This window comes from Podarcis cretensis (assembly GCF_951804945.1).
Source record: "Podarcis cretensis genome assembly, chromosome: 2".
Taxonomy (NCBI): domain Eukaryota; kingdom Metazoa; phylum Chordata; class Lepidosauria; order Squamata; family Lacertidae; genus Podarcis; species Podarcis cretensis.
In genome coordinates, this window is record NC_137171.1 from 30,045,914 (window position 1) to 30,072,172 (window position 26,259).

At 45.1% G+C, this 26,259-nt stretch overlaps 3 protein-coding genes across 3 annotated transcripts in view; 1 reads left to right on the forward strand and 2 right to left on the reverse strand.

The window, feature by feature from the left end:
- The window catches only part of LOC307209914 (E3 ubiquitin-protein ligase RNF213-like), a 111,023-nt gene extending 104,717 nt beyond the window's left edge, over positions 1-6,306 (reverse strand). The window contains exons 1-2 of the mRNA XM_079965299.1: positions 6,157-6,306; positions 1,896-1,984 (exon numbers count right to left, since the gene is read on the reverse strand). The gene's annotated coding sequence lies outside the window, so the exon portion shown is untranslated. The remainder of the gene's footprint in view (positions 1-1,895; positions 1,985-6,156) is intronic.
- LOC307209943 (uncharacterized protein) overlaps positions 1-26,259 on the forward strand; it is a 501,253-nt gene that overhangs the window by 433,883 nt on the left and 41,111 nt on the right. The window lies entirely within an intron of this gene.
- SLC26A11 (solute carrier family 26 member 11) lies at positions 9,102-26,227 on the reverse strand. Its single transcript, XM_079965470.1, has 17 exons — positions 26,130-26,227; positions 24,452-24,812; positions 23,747-23,939; positions 22,606-22,691; positions 20,893-20,972; positions 19,911-20,053; positions 18,641-18,816; positions 17,402-17,474; positions 15,781-15,831; positions 15,488-15,548; positions 14,457-14,512; positions 14,177-14,317; positions 12,278-12,405; positions 11,750-11,855; positions 10,865-10,998; positions 10,134-10,206; positions 9,102-9,633 (listed from the first exon to the last, which is right to left on the reverse strand). The coding sequence occupies exons 2-17, from the start codon at positions 24,641-24,643 to the stop codon at positions 9,542-9,544; spliced, it is 1,785 nt and encodes a 594-aa protein (XP_079821596.1). The 5' UTR covers positions 24,644-24,812; positions 26,130-26,227; the 3' UTR covers positions 9,102-9,541.

The following is a 26,259-nucleotide window of genomic DNA, read 5'->3' on the forward strand; positions in this document are numbered from 1 at the left end:
TGACAAGAAAGAATTACTGTTTTTGCGGGACAGGGAGTGGGCAGGTGTGGGGGATTCCCTGGTCCTGAATGGGGTAACTGTGCCCCTGAAGGACCAGGTGCGCAGCCTGGGAGTCATTTTGAACTCACAGCTGTCCATGGAGGTGCAGGTTAATTCTGTGTCCAGGGCAGCTGTCTACCAGCTCCACATGGTACACAGGCTAAGACCCTACCTGCTCGCAGACTATCTCGCCAGAGTGGTGCATGCTCTAGTTATCTCCCGCTTGGACTACTGCAACGCGCTCTACGTGGGGCTACCTTTGAAGGTGACCAGGAAACTGCAATTAATCCAGAATGTGGCAGCTAGACTGGTGACTGGGAGTGGCCGGCGAGACCACATAACACCCGTCCTGAGAGATCTGCATTGGCTCCCAGTACGTTTCCGAGCACAATTCAAAGTGTTGGTGCTGACCTTTAAAGCCCTAAACAGCCTTGGTCCTGTATACCTGAAGGAGCGTCTCCACCCCCATCGTTCAGCCCTGACACTGAGATCCAGCGCCGAGGGCCTTCTGGCGGTTCCCTCATTGCAAGAAGTAAGGTTACAGGCAACAGACAGAGGGCCTTCTCGGTAGTGGCGTCCACCCTGTGGAACACCCTCCCTTCAGATGTGAAGGAAATAAGCAGCTATCCTATCTTTAAAAGACATCTGAAGGCAGCCCTGTTCAAGGAAGTTTTTAATATTTAACGCAGTACTGTTTTTAACACTTGATTGGGAGCCTCCCAGAGTGGCTGGGGAAACTCAGCCAGATGGGTGGGGTATAAATAATAAATAAATAAATAAATAAATAAATAAATAAATAAATAAAATAATTGAAATCCATAGTTGATTTAGAGGAAGGGTTATGGTGGGTAATGATGAGGAAAAGCTGCCAGTTAATGGAGGAATCCTTTGGACGTCAATCAGCCAAAGGCCAGTTGAAGAAGAACGTTTTCACCTGGTGCCTAAATGTGTATAATGAAGGCATTAGCTGAACCTCACTGGGAAGAGAGTTCCACAAACGAGGAGCCACTGCAGAAAAGGCCAGTTCTCGTGTTGCCACCCTCTGGACCTCACCTCTGTGGAGGAGGCACACAAATAAGGACCTCAGATGATGATCACAGGGTCCGGGTAGGTTCATATGGGGAGGGGCGATCCTTGAGGCATTGCAGTCCTGAGCTGTTTAAGGCTTTATAGGTCAAACCCAGCACTTTGAATTGGACCTGAAAACTAATTGGCAGCCAGTGCAGTCGGGACAGGATTGGAGTAATATGCTCAAAACGTTGTGCCCCAATGGTTGCCAAATTCTGCACTAGCTTAAGTTTTCAAACCATCTTCAGAGGCAGCCCTACATATAACATGTTGCAGTAATCTAACCTAAATGTTACCAGAGCATAAATAGTATAGTGGACGCTCGGGTTGCAAACGTGATCTGTGCGGGAGGCACGTTCGCATCTGTGCGGGAGGCACGCCACATCTGCGCACATGCGGGTTGCAATTCGGCGCTTCTGCACATGTACAAAGTGCAATTTAGTATTTCTGCGCATGCGTGAGCACCGAAACCCGTAAGTAACCCGTTCCGGTACTTCTGGGTTTGGCGCGGTGCGCAACCCAAAACCCACAAGGTTCTGTAACCCGAGGTATGACTGTAGTTAGGCTAACCCTGTCCGGATAGGAGTGCAGCTGAGCCACCAGCCAAAGCTGATGGGAGGCACTCCGTGCCACTGAGGCCACCTGAGTCTCAAGTGACAACAATGGATCCAGAAGTATCTCCAAGATGTATACCTACTCCTTCAGAGGGAATGTAACCCCATCAAGAGTGGGCAACCACCCATCCAAACAGTATAGGGAACCACCCACTAACAGTGCCTCGGTCTTACCTGGATTGAACTTCAGTTTCTTGGCTCTCATTCAGACAATTACCAAGGCAATTCAATGGTCCAGCACATCCATTGCCTCTCCACCTCACCTGCAGATGTAAAGGGGAAATAGAGCTGTGTCATCAGCATATTGCTGAGAACGTACTCCAAAACTCTGGATAACCCACTCAGAGGTTTCATGTAGATTTTAAACAGGATGGGGGATAAAATCAAGCCCTGAGGAACCGAACCTCCATGGGGCTGAAGAATACTCCTCATATGCTTTTAAATTGTTTTTGTTTTGTTTTGTTTTGTTTATTGTGTTTAGTTTAATGTGTTAAGGTTGTGTTTTGTATTGTTTATATATTGCATTGTATTGTTTTTTCTCTTTTTTGTTTTCTTTCTCTTCTTTCTTTTTTGTAAGCTTTAAAAGTAATAAATATTTTTTTTAAAAAAAAAAATGAAGAATACTCCTCAAGCTCCATGGGGCTGAAGAATACTCCCCAATCAATGGTATCAAAAGCTACTGAGAGGTCAAGGAGAATTAACAAGGACACATTTCCCCTGCCTCTCTCTCCACAGGCCATTGTACGGGGCAATGAATGCAGTTTCTGTGCCAAAACCCAGCCTAAACCACAATTGAAATAGATCTAGAAAATCAGTTTCCTCAAAAGCAGCTGGATCTGGTCCACAATTTATCTTCACACTCCCCTATAAGATACTGTACTTTTCCATCTATAAGATGCCCCATGTATAAGAGCCCCCCTATTTTTGGGGACTCAGTTTAAAGAAAATGAGGGGAGATGGCCCAAAGCTGTTGAGCTTCTCCCCCCACGCAGCTGCGGGCAGGAAACACTCCCTAGATCATTTTCCACTCCCTACAGCACTGGGGGAAGTTGCATTCCCGCCAAACGGCTGGCGGGTGGGTGCACTGCTTCTCCCCCCCCCCCAATGCCCATGTATTGGACGACCCCAGTTTTTTGACACAATTTTTAGTCAAAAAACCTCTTCTAATACACAGAAAAATACGGTACATTTTGGGCGTCTTACACAGTTGTTTTAAGCACTACATATGCCTGCCCTAAAAGGGGAATAAAAATGCAAGGGAAGATGCAAGCATGCAGTGAGAGAAATGGAACTTGGAATATATGCATGTGAGATGGACAAAGCCAAAAAGAAATTACAGTGGTACCTCAGGTTACATATGCTTCAGGTTACATACTCTTCAGGTTACAGACTCCGCTAACCCTGAAATAGTGCTTCAGGTTAAGAACTTTGCTTCAGGATGAGAACAGAAATCGTGTTCCGGCAGCGCAGCGGCAGCAGGAGGCCCCATTAGCTAAAGTGGTGCTTCAGGTTAAGTACGGACCTCCGGAACGAATTAAGTACTTAACCTGAGGTACCACTGTATTTATCTTAACCTCCTTCACACAGTACAACCATGAGCACCTCCTTTCCCTCCCCCAAAGTACCATTTTTAAAAAAGGTGTTTAGGCTGCAATAATATATGCATTACCTAGAAATCAGCCCTACCAATTCACTTCTGAGTAAACATGCCTAGGATTGCACCAGAAGTCTCTTTTAGTTCTGTTGCTCCTTTGCATGCAAATAGTCCCCCTGGTTGATTAAAAATGATAATACAGGTAAGATCCTGTGGTTCAGGTTTGAAAAGCAACAATGCAGAGTTAGAAGTACTGTACTGTATTCACAAATAAACAAAAGACTGGAACTGAGGGAAGTTGGGGGTGGGTTATGTGGGAGGGTGGGGGGAGGGAGGAAAATGGGTGGGATTAAGGATGACATGTTTTTGGATAATATGTTTTGTTTAAATCTTTAATAAAAATTATAAAAAAGAAGTACTTGTACTGTAGTAAATAAAGCTTTCCAGCTGACAAAAAAAGAAAAGAAAAAGAAAGGAAAGGAAAATGTGCCTCCTTGTGGCTAGGCAAGAATATTGTCTTTGACCATCTGCTCCCTTGGGCTTGCTTGACCACAAGATGGTGCACAAGAGCCTGGATCAGTGAGGCACACTAAAAGACTTATGGGCTCAAGTGACTGGAACAGATCCTATAGTCAGGATAGCACAGGATTCATTTGATTATTGTATGTAGGCTCTAAGACTGCAAAGGCTATAGTTTAAACTATCACCTGAGTTGCACAGATCAAGAATGGTGACTGCCAAAAAAACCTCAGAGACACCTTAGTCCATGCTTAAAAATCCTATGAGACAAGTCTAGTGCTGGGGTTTGATCCAGGTGTTCTCTCCAACAGGACTATGATGGAGGAGCATTTTCTATCTGATCCCTAATTACAGCAGTTAGTGCAGGCATCCCCAGCCTCGGCCCCTCCAGCTGTTTTGGGACTACAATTCCCATCATCCCTGACCACTGGTCCTGTTAGCTAAGGATGATGGGAGTTGTAGTCCAAAAACATATGGAGGGCCAAGGTTGTGGGTGCCTGAGTTAGGGTAATTTCTAACAAACCTACCTAAGTTTGGGGTAAAACTAGGCTTTATTTCACCTGGGTCAATAACCCAGTTCGGCACACACCCGCATGCACATTTGCGTACACACACACACAGGCTGGCAACCTCAGTGGTGCCCCTCTGGAGGCTTCATGCAGGGCAAAAAACCCAGCTAGCTCCCCTTGACTCCCCCCCACCCACCCCATAGCTACGGCACTGCTTATGCACAGCTCTTGAAAACATGAGAATACCTATCTTAATCAGGGACAGATCAATTCAATCATACCAAAGATCTCTCTTTAAAGCCTGATCTCAGGTGCAAAGTCCTCACAATTCTGCCATGAGTAGAGAGGCAGCCACTCCACCCAGCAAGGCAGCATGTCAGCAGATGGCACATTCCCAGCACAATGTCAGGTAATGCTTCACCTGATGAATTAGGGCCTGCCATGCAGTTGTTGAGGCACTCAGCAACATCACCTGGCTTCCAAGACCAAGGGCTACTGTGGCATAAGCCTAGCAGGGATGAACTGTGGCTTACTTCTCCAACCAGCAGCCCTAGCGGCACAGGGAGCCATCTGGGCGGCCATAGCTCAGGGGCAGAGTATCTGCTTTGCAGGCAGAAGATCCCAGGTTCAATCCCAAGCGGAGGGCTAAGAATGTCTCTGCCGGACATCTTGGGAATGCTGCTGCCACTCAATTTGGGCAATATACTGAGACAGAATGACCTGACTTGGTGTCAAGAGGCTTCCTTTATTCTGATTTGCAAAGCTCCCGGTCCCAGAAAAGCAACCGCACAAGAAGTATTTCAAAAGAAGAAGCTATTTATGTATGCCACAACAGCGGCTAGGATTTTACTAGCCCCAAAATGGAAAGCATATAAGATAACAACGAAAAAAGAATGGCAAGTTAAACTTACGAAATATGCAGAAATGGCGAAACTCACAGGAAGACTTAGAGATAAAGACAATAGAGACTTTAAGAAAGACTGGGAATCATTTATGCTTTATTTGCAGAAACATTGTAAAGAAATGGACTCACTGGCAGGGTTTGAGTAAACACTTACAATTAAGAAAACAAGAGCAAAGGTTAAGAAATAACAATATGGAAATTAATTAAATGTAAGATGTAATTGAAAGAAAACTTGGTATAAATACGGTAAGAATATAAGCGCACTTAGACAAAAGATAGAAGGTAAGATGAAATTTGCGCAGAAGTAGCAAACAGTTAAAGAACCAGAAGGGGAATTTGAGGGAAGTTGGGGGGGGGTCTGTTTTACTGTATTTTTTTTTTCGTTTACATGATAAATGTGTTGAACATCAAAGTGTAAAATTCAATAAAATTTATTACAAAAAAAAGAACTATTTCAACCCCTAGACCCAAGACCTACATACTGTACTTACTGAGCTCATCCATAAAGTACTGTATCTTTCCCGTTTAAGACGGAAACTAGCCTAGCTAAACTCATCGTCCACAGTACTGTAACATACAAAGGAGCCATTTGAATTCTGGAGACTCGGGAAAACGAAAACCCCAACTACCTGTCCCGTAAGTAAGCGGCATTGCAAAGCCCGCCACCTCCCCTCTGCTTGGAGGAGCCCTTGCTGGTGTCGTCCTCTCCGTCCCCACAAAAAGGGCCAGAAAACAAAGCTAAGCTCCATAGCAAGAGCCCGCAAAAAGTTTGGCGCGATGAAGGACAAGAGCCACCCTCGACCCCACCCAAAAGACCAGCGTCGTAACCGAGGAGCAGCAATCGTCGTTAGACGCTGCGAAACCAGTTCCCTCCTGCGACGAATCTCCCGCCCTTGGCGCGCTACCCACCTCTGGAAAAAGTGGGTCCCCTTCACAGCTCGGCGGGACGACGGCTCCCCCCAAGCCCGCTCTGCTTCGACTGAAACGCCTCAGGCAGAAGTAGAAAATAAGGCGCGCCTTGCTCGTGTGCAGGACTTGGTTTCGCTTTCGTTGCCTCGAGGCAGCCCCTCTTTCCTGTCAGGCCATCAAGACATAGCCGGCGGGAAGAAACTCGGAATTTCCCTGTCCTTCGACGAACTTCTTCTTTGCATCGCTTCGTTTGCAAAGCAAGAGGTGGGGAAGGCTCCGGAGTTCCTGGGAGCCCGACCATACGAGTGCGTTTCTGTCTGGTTGCATTTCCAAAAGACAATTTAAAACTAAAGGTGATGGGGAGCAGCTGCTCACTCAGTGGTCTTTACAGGAACCAAATGGCCAAACGTAAATAAATCCTTAGCATTCATATGGCGGTCTTCCTAAGCATAGCTGTCAATCCCCCCCCCCCTTTTAAAGGGAAATTCCCTTATTCTGAATAGGATTTCTCACAAGAAAAGGGAAAAGTTGACAGCTATGTTCCTAAGGTGTTCACATTTCTGTGGCATTTGTGACCTTGCATGGTAGGCCATTTCTGTTTCCCCAGTGGAGCAAGTCTGTGAGAGAGACTTGGACAGAGAAACCCCTGCAGTCAAACTCCACTGTGTCCTCACCACTCTCACGTTTCCAGCTGTTCCACTACAGTACCTGGATAGAGAATGTGTTTGTTTTAATTATCTTGGGAACTGCTAATGCTGAAATAAATGCTAGGTCTGCCTAGTTAAAACACAGAAATTTTTGAACACAGAGGAAATATCAGTAGGTGACAAGAGCATGCAGGAGAAATTCTAAATTAGGGGATGAAGCCTCAGATCACCTCAGAATGAAAAGGTGTGCAAGGACACAAAGTTTATGTAAAGGCTTAATCCTATTAATCTGTATAGGTAAGACTTGGGAAGAATGCCTCATGTATCAAAACAGGCACAGGTGGTAATTCTGACAACTATCACAAGCAGGTTAATAGATAAAAAATTTATTAAGAAGGCAACCAATACAGGCTGTAGCCAAACAGCAGTGTATTGTTTCAGGCCGTGCTGTTTTGGGACTACAATTCCCATCATCCCTGACCACTGGTCCTTTTAGCTAGGGATAGATTTTACTTTCTTGGGCTCTATGATCACTGCAGATGGTGACAGCAGCCATGAAATTAAAAGACGCCTGCTTCTTGGGAGAAAAGCAATGACAAACCTAGACAGCATCTTAAAAAGCAGAGACATCACCTTGCCAACAAAGGTCCATATAGTTAAAGCTATAGTTTTCCCAGTAGTGATGTATGGAAGTGAAAGCTGGACCATAAAGAAGGCTGATCACCGAAGAATTGATGCTTTTGAATTATGGTGCTGGAGGAGACTCTTGAGAGTCCCATGGACCACAAGAAGAACAGATCGTGAAGTTGAGGTTCCAATACTTTGGCAACCTCATGAGAAGAGAAGACTCCCTGGAAAAGACCCTGATGCTGAGAAAGATGGAGGGCACAAGAAGGGGACGACAGAGGATGAGATGGTTGGACAGTGTTGGACTCCCACTCTTAGGCAATATGAAAAAAATTAATACAATGAAACAATAATGAATTGTTTTTGTGTTTCACTTTATGCCTCACTTAGTCACTTCCTCATTGTGCAGGGTTGTAAATATTATCAGAAACTCCCTGCTTAAGTTTCGTTTTATTGAAAGTCACAAGGATTCCTAATTGCTGCAAACTGAAAATGGAAACTATTTTTCAAAACAACTGCCGTGCAACGGTCTCAGGCACAGCAGGAGGTACATGAAGATCCTCTTCCGACTGCTCTTTAAAGGTAAAGGTAAAGGTACCCCTGCCCGTACGGGCCAGTCTTGACAGACTCTGGGGTTGTGCGCCCATCTCACTTAAGAGGCCAGGGGCCAGCGCTGTCCGGAGACACTTCCGGGTCACGTGGCCAGCGTGACATCGCTGCTCTGGCCAGAGCCAGAGCCGCACACGGAAACGCCGTTTACCTTCCCGCTGGTAAGCGGTCCCTATTTATCTACTTGCACCCGGAGGTGCTTTCGAACTGCTAGGTTGGCAGGCGCTGGGACCGAGCAGCGGGAGTGCACCCCGCCGCAGGGATTCGAACCGCCGACCTTTCGATCGGCAAGTCCTAGGCGCTGAGGCTTTAACCCACAGCGCCACCTGCGTCCCTTGACTGCTCTTTGGAAGGGTTTAATTAGAATGGTTTTTTCCAAGGACTCCTAGCCACTGTTCTTTGCATTGCTGCTGCCATCAGAAAAAGCCAAAATGAAGACCACAGAACACTGAGCTAGCCCAAGTGAAATCTGTGTGTCCCTCTTATGTTGCAGTTCTCAGCCCATAAAGATCAGAGTGATGCTCAGACCAACATTACCACCAAGAAGACAAGTTCACATGGGTTTAATCCACAACAATACTGAGCAATGGAGATGCTGAAGGCAAACTGTGTACTCAATTAAGTTGTAGCTATTTTTGCCAACAGAATTCTGGTTAGGACCAACTGGTCAGATTTCAAGCCCTGACCCAAGAGATCAAACTTCTGAAAACCCATGAGCTAAACTGCCTTCTCTCAGCTTGGAGTCTCTCCTGCAACACATTGGTGAGCTCCAGTGGAACATTCAGAAGTCACAGTGGTGGGAAGAAGCAATCACTCTTAAGACTTGCACTCTTCTTTCCCCAGTGAAAGATTAGAGCTACACTCTGGTTCCTCATTCCACTTGCAATGCTGCCAATGGAAGCACCAATCATAGTGTGTTATGTCAGCTTAGTGGCCAATAAAACCCAAGGTTATAGCTATGTGGGAGGGGATAATCCTTAAATCTTTATGGATCACACACAACTGAAATACTCCTAGTTTACAATGTACACCACAGAGATGGGTCTCATTCACCCTGGCATATTTCCATTTTTTAAAAAGTGCTTTATTTTCTTAATTCCCTTTCCTTATTAGTGTTCCCTTACGTATGCCACTCAAATCCTATGTACATTAGAAATTATCAAAGGTAACCACCCTTCAATCTAGAAGCCCCAAAACCCCATGGTTATTTCAATTCTGCTGCCCCAGAGTTCTGAAACAATGGATGCTTTTTTCTTTTTTCAGATTCAGGGTTTTATACACCTAAAGGAGGTAAAGAGGTTACTATTCTTCACACTGAACAGTCCCGGAGTGTGAGCAACTTCTGAATTCAAGTTGTGTGATGTCTGAAAATGCATGAATAAGGGTACAGAACATCTGCCCCCTAGTGTTCATGCTCCAAAATGTTCATGGCCCGAAAGCTTCACTATCAAGCCTGGGTCACTTCTATTGTTTGGTCACAGGCATCTATTACTTCTGTATCCTCACTGGATGATCCCAGATGTTGGCAGTATGCTGTCACTGCCATCCAACAAGGCTTCACCGGCATGGCTCAGTTCCTCTTCAAGGCTCTTCCCTGCAGAAGAGACAAAAGCAGGGGAAGATGCATTTTGTTAAGACCGTGATTCATTTTACGTTTTCACAAGTCAAATCCCACCTGTGATTTTAAAAAAGAGAAATGGGAGATGAGGTTCCATGAAGACCAACAAGACATTCCTTCAAAAGGCTTAATGCTTGAGGGAAAGTGCAGAAGCAAGGGAATGATGTTGGCCAGAGGTTACAGTCTTCCCTCATGGGATGAAAGCCATGATAAAGGAAAAGTGTGACTAGCCATATTCATCAGAGATTAAAGAGATGCAGGGATCCCCATTCCACCTCCCACCAGAAGGAACTCTGCCCCAAATGCCCATTGTCTTGGTGCTGCAGAAGGAAGCAGGTGGCCATTCCGACCTTTGCCGCTGGCCACAGGACTAAGAGGCACCAGGTAGTTCCAGGACTCCAGCCACCATTACAAGGACCCTGGCACAAGATGGCCATCATGGCCCCAGCTGGATAGAAATGCCTGACACTGCTCACCTGCATCCTTCAGGTTGGGGAAATGATGGAATCCTTCCAGACCAGCAGCCAGGAAGACTTGGAGAACCTGCGTCTGTGGAAAGGAATGATAGGGAAGAATTGGTCAGTCATATTCCAACTTGTCCCAAAGCATTCAGGGGAGCCCCTGAAGATCTCAAAGACCAGAAGAACCCTGGATGGATGGAGATGGTCCACTGCTCAAAGGTAGAGTTACATCCAAGCTTTTATATGTCCTGACCCTTGCATCTCTGGTTAAAAGGATCCTCTGGCTGATATTTATGGAACACATTGATCCAGGCACAATAGACAGTACTGGCAACCCCCCCCCCCCTTTTTCAAAAAAAATGTGTGGGCTGTATTTAGAGGAAGATGTTGGGTATTGTATGTTTTTAGAAACTTACTGTAGAATCAGGTAACTGGTTAATTTAACCTAGTGCTGTCTACTCTGAATGGCAGCAACTCTCCAAGGTCTCAAGCTAAGCTCCCAATATCCTTTAAAGAGACAGAGACAGACAGAGACAGACAGACAGACAGACAGACAGACAGACAGACAGACAGATGCCAGGGATTGAACCTGGTACTTGCTACATGCAAAGCAACAAACTCTACCGCTAAACAGTGCCCATCCCCTAAATGATGAGTACTGGGTCTTAAGCCTGCTCAGCTTGTTTCACAAAATCCAGCCACAGTGTGTGATTGCTCCTCTGAGGTTGCAGTTCTCACCCACCTACCTGCAAGCCAATAAACACCAGAGAGAGTCTCCTGTGCTGCAATTCCTGGAGCAGCTCAGACAGGCCCAGTACTGCTGTGTAATCAATGCTGCTGACGTGGGTGCAGTCCAGAATGATGTTGCACAGTCGAGACTCTGAAGGTAATTGAGAAACAGCGTGCTCAAGAAAAGGCGAACGGAGACAGGGCAGCTACTCATGCCAAGAGAGTTCTGGCCGATGGTGAGTTTCAAGCCATGACCCCACTAACTACAAGCTTCTTTGACCCTTGGGCTGCACTAGTCCTCCCCACAGCTGGTGTGTTAGGAGAAAACAGGATATCCTGAAACTTGGATCATTCCTCTTTATCTGGCAGCAGGTGGGAACTAAGGCTTGGCCAGGAATATAGTACTATTAACAACTTCCCGCTTCCACCTTCACTACTGTCAAAATGCAGCATGGCAGGTTAGTGGCCCCATGAACTCCCAGAACAGCTGGAATCCTAAAGTGCTGGTAGCCCCATGTTGCCTGCTTTATCAGTTTGGGTCGAAGAGAGGCAAGTCAGAATTCTCCCACATTTGGAACATGCTGTATCTCCCTATGCCAAATTACGAGAGGATGGAGTTTGTTTCCTTACTGGAATTCATGGGTGGGGTGAGGGGCTCAAGCATAGACCTCACTTCTTTTTCCCCCAGAGGCACCCGTAGGGCCAGGAATATTAGTTCCTCTTGAACGGATCATCATCTCCTCAGAACAACACTTGTGTCCCTAAGGCACAATTCTATGCAAATATTATTGCCCCAAGCGGTTTGGTCCTTTTGTTCAGATGGCAAGAGGCCTTCACTTCTGGAGCCAGTTCAATTCCTCACAGCCAGCACCACACCAGGAGCTTTCCATTCTTCATTTTACCTGACTGAGTCCGTTTGCGCACTGTATCCCTCAGGAACTCAATGGCTGGGAAATACAGGCCACCGGCAGGCTGTATAAACAGTGTCTCCTGCTCATGCTCCAGGACCTGCCAGAAAGTGCCGTGAGGAAAACAGGATGAGGCTTTGTTACTGTTCAGCAATTTCCCCCCTTCCTTTCTTGAAAGCCAAAGGAAACATGCCCCAGAGGCTCTCAAAGCAAAGGGATGTGCAACACCTATTGCCTATATTAGATATTTCAGCCATATGGGAAAAAATGATTGGGGGATGAGGAGTGGGATATAAATGTATATTAAAAAAATGCTGCCTTCTTCACTGTGCATTGCACAAGGCAACCACTCTTCAGTTTCAAACTCCAAGCAAATTGTAGCAATTGGATACAAAAAAATATTTATTTATTTTCTATTACAGTATCACAAATATTAGAGCTGTACTGCAGTAAACCTGTTCTGTGTTTTATGGGTTTCCCTCCTTAGCTCTTACATTCTGACTCAGTGGGATCATAACAAACCTTTATCCGTGGCCTGGCAATGGGGTATAGCAGGAGAATACCTGAGACCATCACGCCTGCTATGATTCCATACTGCACCTCCCAGAAGCAGAAGCAGAACGTTACACACAGCGGCACCAGGTCCAGCCCTGAGAGAGAAGGGGGAGGGGAATGACTATGTAGGACTCAGACTTTTCCAGTCCTGCAGCAAGATGGCTGCCGCAGAGCACAGTGAAGGAGAGAAACAAATAGCAAAATAAAATTAATAATAATAATAATAATAATAATAATAATAATAATTTATTTATACCCTGCCCATCCAGCTGGGTTTCCCCAGCCTCTCTGTGCAGCTCCCAATAGAATATTAAAAACTTCCCTAAACAGGGCTGCCTTCAGGTGTCTTCTAAAAGTCAGATAGTTGTTTATTTCCTTGACATCTGATGGGAGGGCGTTCCACAGGGCAGGTGCCACTACCGAGAAGGCCCTCTGCCTGGTTCCCTGTAACCTCACTTTTTGCAGTGAGGGAACTGCCAGAAGACCCTTGGAGCTAGACCTCAGTGTCCGGGCTGAACACTGGGGGTGGAGATGCTCCTTCAGGTATACTGGGCCAAGGCCATTAAATAGTTGCTTCTTACCAACGAAGATGTCACCAAGAGATTTTACCTCATTAGTGAAGGGACTGAGGCAACTAGGAGGTCATATAATGCAATGTTCTATTTAGACTTGTACCCTCTTCACCCCGCAATATCTCTAGACTCAGAGATATACCATTAACCAAATCAGAGCCCATGCTGTAGCATAAACCAATAAGCTCAAGGTGAGCTGGGTGTGTTTGTAAGGGAGACCTTTCCCCTGTCACATTATTGCTGTATATAATTAACTAAACCAGAACCCATCCCATATCATAAAAATGGGCTAGACAGCTTTATTTCCTACCGGGAACCACATTCCCCTCAGGGCTAGTCTGTGAAGGGCTGCATACTGGCAGTGGGTAAATAGTCTTCTGGGTGAACTAATTCAAAATAAAGTACACCCCAATTCCATTTTCACTATGGTATACCTCAGACTGCAAGGGTTTGATGGGGTTAGTTTCAGCTAGTATACAGAGAATTTCATTTTCTTTTTTAACCTGTGCTTCATCAAATAAGTGGTCTCTTTAAATTCTTTTTGTCACATTTCTGGACAAAGAGAAAAACATCAACAGGCAGTTTTGTGGTGATGAAAAGCTGGACATTGGCTCTGAAAGGAAAGTATAGCTATTTATTTCTGTTTTTGGAAACACACTAAACTTTGGTAGATATTCCATTTGTCCAGCAGATGCCAGCATCCTTTAAGTTGGTAACTTTCCATAACCAAGATGATTATATTCTTTTTTAAAATATGAAAGGGACATCACAGAGAGATTTTTCAAATTCAGGGGGTGCTACCATGGGAGATCATGGAGTGAGGAATATATGATTTCCCAGAAGTATCTATGAAACAGGATTCTCAGAGCCAGAAAAGTTACAAGAATGGGGAAAACATTCTGTTTTATATATTTACAATAACCTAGTGACTGCCTAGTTGCTCTGCTTCAGCGTTACTACTTGAAAAAGACCTACCCAAAAACTTTGAACACCACATTCAAAAATGCTCTAAGCATTTGAAAAGTTATGAATATCAACTCAAAACTCCTTAGATCTGCAGAGCTCTAAATCTGCTGCTAATCTTGAAAAAAGAAAAATAAGGTGTGACTATTGGTGCAAATTATTAAAAATTAGTAATTAAAAATTGAATTTATGAATGATACTTTTGTTAAAGTCGTATGAATTGCACAACACATTTTAAAGAATTCTAACCAGGTTCACTATTGTTAGGGAAACATTACAGGATCCCAGACTTTTCAGCTCTGGGAAGAAGAGGACACATTCATGCTCATACTTTTAACCTGCCATAACGTGTAGAAGATCCTGGCATCAAACATAGGAGCCACAGCACAGATGATGACAGCTGCCAGTGCAGCCTTGGGAATGTAGAAGAAGACAGAGGTAAGGAAGGCTAGAGACAGTAGCACCAGGACCCCTATGGAGCAAACAAGGAAAAGTGAGTAAACAAGGGTGGCATTAAAATAGCACAGTGAGCCCCTCGGAGTTCTGTATCCCCACTCAGATACGAGTCCTTAATAACTCAGCAGGCACAAAGACACCCTTCTAGCTCCTACCTGTGATTAGACCTCCGGCAGGAGTACAAACACCTGTCTGTGCATTCACTGCTGTCCTGAAACATAAACAAGCTTTGTGGTTACGAGAACAGAAAACAGCCCCCTCACCTTCCTAGACCCATTTAAGGGACTGTAGTCAGTCTAGAGACAACAAGAGCTAATGATTACTGTATTGGCCTGAATATAAGCCACACTTCCCCCCCACAAAAAAAATTCTGACCGTGGGAAGTTAAAGTGCGGCTTAAATTTGCGACCTTACAAAAATTGCTGCAGTCAAACCACAGCAGCCCGTGAGGTAGAGGGTGGTGGGGAAGAATCTAAGAAGTGGGGCCACAAGTAAGCGGAGCAAGGCAGGCATTGTACGTGAGGGAAGAGAGATAAAAATCCCCTCACGAGCGGCCCAAGTTTGCTCTTCCCCTCCCTCCGTCCATCTCTCCAGCGGTGCCTGGATGCCTTGAGTGTGTGAGAAAGTGCCTCAGACAGACACACACGCTTATATTCAGGTATTGTCTTTTTTTCTTTCCCCCCCTTGAATTTTAAAGGTGTGGCTTATTTGCTGGTATGGCTTATATTCGGGACAATACAGTATTTCACACACTGCCCCACACAAGCAAATACTTATTTATCAGCATGGATTATCAGCCCAGCTCTTTTGCAACAAGGGCATCTTTCTAGAGACCACCAAAAGGGATGACCTGCTAGTAAACCTCGGATTCAGTCTCAAGCATTACCTGCAGCCTGCACTTATCATTATTTATGTGAAGATGTTATATACCCCACTTAAACTAACCCTAGTGGTCTCTTGAAATGGACTGCAATATACGTCAATAAAAAAAACAAAATAAAACCCATACAGTAAAAACACAAAGGGAGCCCAAATTGCATATCTGTTATGCAAGTGGGAAAAATGAGTCCATAGCAAATGATTTTGCACATGCCCTTGCACTACTATTTCTGCGCATGTAACTTGCACTACTATTTAAGCTGAGCCACTGGGCAGCTAAGTATCATCCACAATAGGAGCCACTCACCGGCCAAAGCTGCCTGTGACAGGAAAGGATGAGATGAAGGATCCTAGGAAGTTGGTGAAACCTGGAGGCCACAGAGGGAGAGAGGTTAAGGAACATAGGCAGAAAAGATGTGGAGTCCTGCTTCTTTGGCTTAGGGACGAACCAGGAACGCTTCACACAATTAATGGAAATAAAGCCATTTTCCTGTATGGGAATTTCAGTTCATCCTTCCCAGTCTCATCCCCAACTCCAAAGTGGAAGGGCTCAGTCCCACCCAGCCAACAGCATCCAATCCATTCGTGCAAAAATCTTACCCATGGCCAACAGCTCTTGGTTGGGGTCAATTTGGTAGTTATTTTGAGAGGCTAGAATGAAAAGAGAAATCGAGAACACACGTTAACACCGAGAAACCTAGAAATTCTGGTGTTCTTAATGGGTAAAAGCTCCACGTCGCTGCAAATGTGTAACAAGAAATACAGGGCTAGAAAGGGGCCTGGATCCACCTAGCAGAAGCCAAATTGTGGTTTTCTGCTCCCTGCAGTCTCTTTTCTACTGAGAGTTCTACTACCTGAACAAAGTTATTCTTTTTGCCTTTCTAGGTAAAGGAATCTTGGGGAATACTTTTAGGTTAAGGAATTTCCCTAATTTTAATCCATGGATAGGAAACCTGTGGTCCTCCAAACACTGTTGGATTTGAACTCCCGTAAACTCTGGGCAGCATGTCCAATGGTCAGGGATAATGGGATTTGTAGTGCAGTAACACCAAGACGCAGGTGGCGCTGTGGGTTAAAGCCTCAGCGCCTAGGACTTGCCGATCGAAAGGTCGGCGGTTCGAATCCCTGCGGCGGGGTGCGCTCCCGCTGCTCGGTCCCAGCGCCTGCCAACCTAGCAGTTCGAAAGCACCTCCGGGTGCAAGTAGATAAATAGGGACCGCTTACCAGCGGGAAGGTAAACGGCGTTTCCGTGTGTGGCTCTGGCTCGCCAGAGCAGCGATGTCACGCTGGCCACGTGACCCAGAAGTGTTTCCGGACAGCGCTGGCCTCTGGCCTCTTAAGTGAGATGGGTGCACAACCCCAGAGTCTGTCAAGACTGGCCCGTACGGGCAGGGGTACCTTTACCTTTACCTTTTTAACACCAAGACAGTCACAAGGTCTCCATCCCTGCTTTAATCCACGGTTCGGAAAGAGACAGAGAGAGTGAAGAATACCTAGGTGGGGATGGGATGCCATCTCACGGTGCCCACTGGATGCGAACCATGCAATCAGTTCTACTGGGGCAGTCAACCACAGCACTCCTCTCTGTGGGATTACAGTATATACTCAAGTATAAGCCGACCCGAATATAAGCCGAGGCACCTAATTTTACCACAAAAAACTGGGAAAACCTATTGACTCGAGTATAAGTCAGTTCACCACACCACAAACCTCCTGGTGGGCCGGAGTGCATTTGCGCGCATGTGGGGGGGGGGGGCTTCTTTCTCCTCCCAGCCCTTCCCGACCCCCTGCCTACCTAAGGTGCTGCCAAGAGGCAGAGGCTGGTGGCGACAGTGGTGGAGGAAAGCAAAGGCAGGGGAGGAGTAAGGAGCAGGCCGAAAGAACAATCACTCAAGTATAAGCTGAGGGAGGCTTTTTCAGCATAAAAAATGTGCTGGAAAAAGTCGGCTTATACTCGAGTATATACGGTATGTCAAATGGAAACAGGTAATTTCCACATCACTGGGTGTTAAGGGGTCATTATTGGCTAGGTAACAAGTAGGATATAAAATATGCCTGAAAGATAAATGTTGCAGCTAAATTTATCATCACTCCCTCCTCCCTACAAGCATACTGTCCTTAGAAGCGACAGGTTTTCCCAAATCCAAATCCCATTAGCTGCCATGTGAATTTCCCCCTTGACTCAATGCCTAGAGAAGCTGAAAGATTTGAGGCCCCATACCAAAAGCTTTGGCAATAGCAACCGTCTCCAGAAGTCCCATCAGAGGCACCACAGCCAGCCCAGCTCCCATTTTCTGTAACGGGGGAGAAAAGAGAGAGGATGGATTAATTCTACTACAAAGGTCACTTGTGCCCAACAAATGAAGGTTGCAGCAAACATAAGATGGCATCTCAGTAGTCTTACCATGGCATCTAATCAACAAACACTGGAAAACACAGGAGTCTACCCGTAGTTCAGGCTATTCACTCAAAAACTACCAGTTTTAGACAGCTGCGTGCTTACCGTCAATTATGGTTTCCAAGGAAGGCACCGCCTCAGCACAAGAGAATGGGAAATAGTTTAATTCACATAAACTTTAGCTAATAATTTTCTATTATTGTATATGAAATTTATAGGACACCTTTAAAACTCCTTCGATGTTGCCTAAACAACTCTGCTAGGCAGCTTATGCAAAGCAACGCAATAATCTTGTGGTTTATTTGCTTATTTATAAAGCTATTTATATAACACCATGTCATAAAAATATATCAAAGTGTTATACAACAATAACAATACTATACAATAAAAGCATAACAATTTAAACACAAAGATCAGCTGATTCAGTCTGAATCATGTAAAATACCATAGTATGGTAGGTCCAGGAAAGAATAAATTAGTTGCTTCCTTTCCATCATTTCCAGCAACCAGAATTAGAAGATTGAGCACCTTCAAAGATCGCAAGAACTGAGCAGAGGAGTACAGTGCTAGCTTCCACCAGCACAGAGATGCACAAATGCAAAGGACTGCAGGCTTCATGTGCTGCTAAATTTAGTACAGGGACAGAAAGGATTACTTTCTCTGTGCACATGAAAATACCAAAAGAAAGAAAAGAAGAGCTGTAGAGCAATTCTATGTAGATTCCAAGCAACAACTCAAAAGGATTTTTTCTGGCTTTATAGGAGAGAGAGGATTGATTTGAATTTGAAGTAGATATTCAGATTAAATTCTTATATTTTGTTGTTGCTAGGAAGGGTTTTAAAAACCTATATCTATCTAAATACCTCTTCTTACCACATTCAGAGGATTGTGTTAAAATCTTGCTGTCAATTATTTCTTTTTAGCTGTATTCATAACTAAATTGGCTGTAGTTTTAATTGTAATTATTGTTGTGAACTGCCTTGGGGTTTTTTGGGGGGTGTTAACTACAAAACAGGGTGTTATATCAGCATATAAACCTATGGCATCAACTGAAATACCCACCTGCACCATCCCTCCAAAGGAGACGGTTCCATTGGGTGTGACCTCGGAGAACGGTGGCAGCTGGAAGGATGGGAGTCCCTGGGGCGTAACCCCTGTGAGGGTGAAGGGCTGGGAGCCTGTTACCTGGAAGGAGTAGGCCACGAGACCAGCAAACAGGACCACAAGAGCATTACGGACTGCAAGGAAGAGAGTGAGACTCTTATAGCAAAGCTGTCATCCACTACCCAACGGTGAGCATAAATGGTAGACATAGAGGATAGTTAAGGCCATTAGCAACAAGGGCAAATCTCTTATTAGGCCATGAATACACTCCTGCCTAACCATCTGGTGTAGAGACACAATACACGGAGAGTGGGGGTTCCCCATGCTTAGATTACCACCAAGTTTTAATATCTGCGAGGTGGAGAGAGACCCCAAAGCATATAGGCAGCTTCTGGTGAGAGCTCCTATGTTTTTAAAAACTATGGAGAGAATTTGCAATATAAATTCAAAGGTAAATAAATTTTGTTTCCACAGTCTGAAAATGCAATTAGGAAAAACCTCAACTTTCTCATGAGGTTTAGAAGACTTCCTTGTATCCTCTATCTATCTTCTCCCCACCAATTCTCCAAACATTCTTTCTTAGTAATGCTCTTTCTCTCTGCATTGCCTACCTTTCCTGCAGCCTCTTTGATCCTGGGCTTTCACTCACTTTATCCCCAGGACCACTTCTCAGCAGGGGCAGAGGAAGGGGGGTGCGGTGGGTGCAGGCCACCCCAGGTGTTACCACTGAGAGGGGTGACAAAATGCTGGGCAGCACGCCTGAGCCACGTGTCTCTCCTGGGAGGCTTGGGCGCATGCAGGCTCCACACTGCCCAAATGGTCCGTCCGCTGCTTCCCCACCCCAACTGTAGGGTGGCTAAGCAGGAGGAGGAAGGCAGACTCCAGAGGCCCCGCGGTGTGCCCCGCCCCTATGGGCAGCTCGTGCCGCCCCAAGTGCCTGAATAGCGTCCTCCACCACTGCTTCTCAGTATTCAGCCATCCTTCATGTGAGATTTTTAAATCCAGCCAAACTGACAATACTCCCTTCCCTCACAGGACTGCAACCAATTTTTTATTTCCTAAGCAACTAAACCACTCTTAGCCATCGCACCACTTTACACAATTGGGTAAAGTCAAGACACTTTACCAATGAAAAAATAAGACAGATAATTCAACATACGTTACAGCACACCAAGCTGTGAAAGCAGAGTGCTAAAGAAACCTAGTTAATAGGGCGGGATAGACAAACCTGTAGCTGTTGTCCAGACAACAAGATGGCTGATCCTGACAGACAATGGTTCCATCCGGTTGGCCTGAGGGATGCTCTCTTTCATTTGTTGTAGCCCCATAAGTGCTGTCAAGCAGAACAGCCCAAGAACAGCATCCGCAACCCTGCATATAAGTTATAACAATCGTAGCTGAATTGAAAGGGGCCGCACTAAAACAAGGGGAGAAACCAAAAAGGTGGCCTCCATCACATCTGCTTCCCGAAAATGGTCCCTTCCTACTGAGCCAATGGATCTGTGCATGAGGGACATAACAGCCAGCTTAGCACTCACCACATAAATGTATGAGCCTCTCCTTAGCCCAAGTTAAAACTTCCCTGACAGATTCTTAATTGGCTGTGGGAAAGATGCAAGATTTGAGGACCTGAAAAGTTACATCCAGATCCACTTTCATTCATTCCTTCAAGAGGTACATGCACATTTAGCATTGTTGCTCATAGACTATAGGCATAATATGGCAGATTCAGCTTTGTGCAAGAACTGCAAGCCCAACTCTGCGCACCTTGGAGACATTCAATGCAATACATGCAACAAGTGCACCCAATTAAAACATACAGCTCAGGAAGGCAATATGCCAAGGATCCTCTCAGTTGCTATAATTTTAAGACTACTCACCTCAGCCTTCATTACAAAAAATAAAAGAAAGCCTTTAGCTCTCAGGGATGAGGCAAAAGACTTTGCTCACCCCTGGCCCCCTCAGCTCTCTAGTAAGAGCACCAAACTTTTCAGCTCCATCACAGAATCCCATACTGCCCACCACCCCCAATGATGTGAAGTTGCATGACTACAAATCTCATGGAAATTCAAGAAAATAAACTGCTTGTGCAGTCCAAGGGCATCTATTATTCCCAGAGCGATCCTACGTACCAATTCTCTATTTATCATTCTTGCTACTTTTGCAGACTAAAGATCTTGTAGAGAGAAATAAACAAGGGACAGACTTACCTTGTCTCTCCAATTCTGCAGAACGTGTAGTACACCTGAAGGATAAACTGGCGTGGGATGTTCTGCAGGCCCAGGAGCGTCTATGTAAACACATTTTAAAGCCACAAGTCAGAATGATGAAACAAATTAGTGTGTCTGCGCGCGTTCTCTCTCTCTCTCTCTCTCTCTCTCACACACACACACACACACACTACAATGTAGCTGCATAAAGTGCATACTTGTGTCTCTGTAAGTGTTGTTGTTGTTGTTTCTATACTGCCCTTCATTCGAGGATGACAGGGTGGCTCACAATATAAAAACACAAAAATACATACCACAGTAACAAACAATAACCCCACCACATTCTATTTGGACCCATTGGCCTATTGTGTTTCCTTTTAGGAAAGACATTAAATGCCTCACAATAATTTCTGAGGTGCTCCATGTTACCTGCAACAAAGGGACTTAGCTGTCCTGGAAACTTTATCCTAAAAATAAAGAACTCTGTTCTTTTCTGCCAACACTGAATAAAATGTGATGGTATCTCTGTGGGTAAGCTTGTAAGACAAGGTATGTGAACGATAAAATCATATTTCTGTGCTCAGAAGTTTTACACAAACTTCCAAGTTAAGTTTCTGCCATCCACAAAAATAAAAATCAAGAGATGTCCAGACAACCTCTGCTAAATTATTTGCCCATACTACAACAAAAGATGGTCTTTCACCTGAGGAGGCTTGCTAGCTCTTGTCTACCATAACTGCTTTAAAAGCCTTCTGTGGAACAAGGAGCAGAGGCTTCTCTTTCAAAGGTACTTCTTGAAACCGGCTGTTGTTGCAAACACAAGGAGTTCAGCCAGTGATTGCTATCTGCTGCTGCTGCTTCCTGCCCCTCACCCCTGTGAATAGCTGACTGTGGCCAACCACAAAGGAAGTATCAATGCCACATCAGACTGAACAGCGTTTTAAAGGTACTAGCTGGAACATGGTAGGCGGTTCAAGCATTCACACATCCAAAAAAAAAAAAAAAAAAAAAAGCCCCAAATCTATGGCAGCAAAAGGTGGAGTTAATCTGTCCAGATAACTGTCCATTTCAGTACTCTGGGCAGTCCATGGCCCCTTTGCTTCTTAAATCAACACCATGATTAGCTGAGATCATAAAAAACTGGTTAGGCCCTAGTTACTTGTCTCTGTTTCAGGTATTTCTTGCCTGGCAGTGGCATGAATCTCTTAACACTTGCTGCAGGGCTGTGAAGGCAAATCAGTGGGGTTGTCAGTGGCCAAAACAGGGGATCCCAGCTAGCTAAACGGATCTGCCAGCTGCCATTTAGTGTTTACAGAATCCTTAGGTTCCATAAAATTAAAACAGAAGGTGGGAAAGAGGAAACCCTGTAACCCAGAGGAGGTAGAAAGGGACTTAATCCCATGGATTGTTGCATAAAAGGTAGGAAAAGAGAAGGCAGAGTGTATAGCATGTGAAATATTTACAATTCCAGGTTCTCACAATTGCCAGAGTCTTCACATAAAGGCAGAGCATTTTTGAGCCAGCCTGCTTCACCCTTCATAAGCCCTACAAAGCTCTCCTTAAGCCCTTTAGAGAAATCTAATTACTTGAACAGGCAAGCCTGGCCTCCATCCTATTCTTACAGAATGGGCAGGTGAGTTTTACAAGCAAGAAATGTCACTGCTGTACCTGGATTGCTAGATAAAGGCCAAGTCAGGGAAGAAAACCCCTTACCTTCACTTGATTGAAGCCAATGGTGACTGCAGCAGCTGAAGTAAACCCTTTAATGACAGGATAGGAGATAAAGTCCAGGAGGAAACCTGCCAGGAATGAAGAATCCCTATTAAGCCTTACAAAGACCGGGCGCAACGGACTTACTTCACTGCACATTATACTCCATTCAGTCCATTCAGAACTACCAAGCTCCTCAGTCAAAAGCTATCCATTCATCAAGGATGCCAACACACACATAACGAGACAGAGGCAGTTGCAGTATCCCACTCCCCAGTATCCTTCATTTGGCTTTGGTTTGGCCAACAAGGGTCTATGGTCTATGCTCTTTGCGCCACCTATGCTCCACACCAGAATTGAGCCTACTGGATTCCTTTCTGCATTGCTCTGGCAGCCACTGGAAACTTTTGTCTGTCATTTGGTTGTCTCTTGCCTTCCTAGAGCCACAGGTCCTTCATTTCCTGCCGATCCCAAGCACTAATAGCAGGGGCAGCTGGACAAAGCTGGGAAGAGGCAGGCTGTTCTCATCTAGTGCTGCCTCAATGCACAAGGCAGAAACCCAAGTTTAACTAGTGCCCTTGCAGCTACAGAACTAAGCAAGGAAAAGAGAGATGAGCTGAATGTACGATACTTTTTAATTTTCTAAGTATTTTCTTCTACGGCGTTTTATTTTAAGTACTGCTAGTCCCCAAGTTTGAAAAAAATGAAGGTTAAAAACAAAACTGTACGAAATGGACACATTACTCTCTTGCAATAAACACATACATATGCACACACTGAAAAACAAAAACCTTGGATAGTAACAGATCTATAGAAAACAAGGTGGGATTACAAATCACTATAATTCAATGAGCTGTGAGACTTAAGACTGCAATCATATACCCTCTTATTTGGGAGTAAAGCCACACCAAACTCAATGGGACTTACTTTTGAGTAGATATCTAAAGTCATAGTATTGTAATTAACAGAGGGCTGCGGTCACAGCATTATGTTCAGCTCCAACTATCAGAATATTGTGGTAGACAGCCAGTGATAATCTGCCTTGTCATCTCTCTAGTTCTGCCTCCCTGTTTGGCTATTATTAGCAGTAAACAGGCATGAGGGACTACTGATTTGACCAAAGATAGCACCAGGCATGTCTTACCAAGATGTAGCAACCCCATAGCTAACTGGATGCAGCCCGAGAGGAAGGTGAGCAGGATGGCATAGGAAGGGTCATGGAATGCGTAGGACGAAACCAGTAACGACATGATAGCTGTTGGGCCCAGTGTCACATCTTTCGATGTCCCCAGGAGGCAGTAGACAAAGCAGCCCATGAAGGAGGAATAGAGGCCATACTATAAGGGAGGAAGGCAGGCAATTAGAGACTGATCACAGTGATGTAGGAAGAAGAGCAGAATCAGGGAGAAAAAGGCTGTGAATGGCTAAGAAAAGTGTAATCCTTGTCATACATAAAGGTCTTACATATGTGCTGTGTACATTTTAACTTGTAGTGTGTGTCAACACTTGTATCAAACAAAAAAATTAGAGGGAAAGAAACAAAAAGGTGTCTGTTTGATAACTCGGCAAAACACCTTTAAAGGAGGGTGTCTGAGAATTTATCTGGGACCAGCAGGAAGAAGCAGAATCAAACAGCAGTAAAAAGTATTTCAGAAAACTGGTAATTCCCGCTCATTGACCTTTGATTTACTCCAGGCAACCACAGTCTGCTAGAGACTCTCGGAGCTCATTAACTCTAAAGCTGCTCTCCTCTGGAATTGGATCTTTAGTTTTCAAGCAAAAACGGAAAATGAAATATTCAATAGATGCTACACTAAGGCAACAAAAGCTTCTGGGTGAATGGCCTCACCTGCACTGGGAGGCCAGCCAACGCAGCGTAGGCAAGAGCTTGTGGCACAACAGTCAATCCCACCGTCAGTCCAGCAACGAGATCAAGCTGCAGCCATTGCAGAGAATATTTGGGAAGCCACTTTAGCACCGGCAGCCTCTTCTGGATTATTCCGTAGCATCGTTCCCAACACTCGTGGCTTCTCTCTGCCATGGCTGGAATCACAGTAGTTCAGGCCAATTCACTTGGGACCCATCACACCAGTCATGATCAAAACCTCTTGCAGGCATATCAAAATCAAGAGAGCAGACAAAGGAGAAGGTCACTGCTGAGGCACATCAGAAAGACTCCCAAACAGGCAATAGGAGGCTTATAATAATACCTGGGGAAGACAGGGAGAAAAAGGACACCCACCGTTTTAGTCATTCAATCAGTTCTTCATTTCAAATATTAATGGGGCATTGAAACCTAAAGACAAGTATTGCTATGGAATCTTCTCATTCATGTTTGTGAAAACAAACCCAAGAAATGATGGGCATGTTTTAAGATGAAAACTACAAACAAGAATACAAAATGAAACCAATTAACATACCCTAAGATAACTGAAGTGCCAAATATTAGTACAATACAGGAAAATATGATAATGGGAAAGCAAAGAATGACCACTGGGCTTGGCAAACTATGGGCAGTCTTCCTTGGGAAGCAGGTAAATATTTGCTTCTGAAGAACAGACAACTCTCCCCTCCATTCTTAAGGAAATCTCCATTTTGCCTCAAGAAGCTAAGAGGGCAAAGCCAGCTCTAAACAGCTTATTGACCCAAGCAACTGCACCACCCACCTACACTAAGGGTGCACACCATAATATATTGGAAGCCGAGTGCACAGCAATGAGACTGCATGCTTCAGTTTGTGTGGTCTGCCATGACCTAGCAAAAGAGGAGGGACTGTGTGGTTGTTACTTCATGTAAACAGTGTCATCAGGGGACAGCTCGGTTCTAGTCAACGGGTTTATTTGAGGGGAACTTTTTAGTATGTCCGCTCAAGCTGTTTTTATGACTCGGGAGGTGATCCTAGGCGCGCTGGCTTGCAAGTAAACCCTTTTGAATGCAGAGGGGCTTATTTCTGAGTGAACGCACATACACTAGGGCTGTAGATGTTGCATGCCGCTTTAGGTATTATTTCAACCGGAAACTCATCCAGGAGTAAATGCCCTTTCCTCCTGGATTAAAGCAGCTGCTCTAACACACATATATAGTTGGTAACATCAAATAAAAGCATATAGTTCAAGCGTAGCCTCGCAAGCCCCGCCTTTCTGACCAAGAAGCCTCATTTCCCTAACAACAAGGAAAACACACTCTGTGCATATCCAGAGTTTACACTCTCACGTTCTAGAGCCAGCACCGAAAACGGGGCCCGGGGCTAAGCTACTCCTCAGCTTAAGCCACAGCAATGCTCCAAAGCAGTTAGTAGGTACGAGACCAGAAATTACTTAGGACTCTTCAGGGCGGAGGGGGCACCATCACCAGACTCGGCAGGGAGAGAGAGGGCTTGTCTGGTTTTTAAAACGAAAGCAGGAAAAAAAAGGAGAGGAGTCTATTTGCTCCTGCTGCGTAAACAAAGGAGCTCCAGGGTCACAGCTTCCTCCTGGTAGTCGAAGGGCCCCTTCTGCATTTTTCCCCAACTCCCAAGCTGGACTCACCCACAGCAGCGCCGGCAGAAGGCACCGAGGAGCACGGAAAACCCAGATCCGGTCAGAGGCGTCTCATGTGATCCGGAGGTGGAGCCAGGCGGCGGCTGGCCCTTTTCCCAGCGGCGTTTAGTCTGGGAAG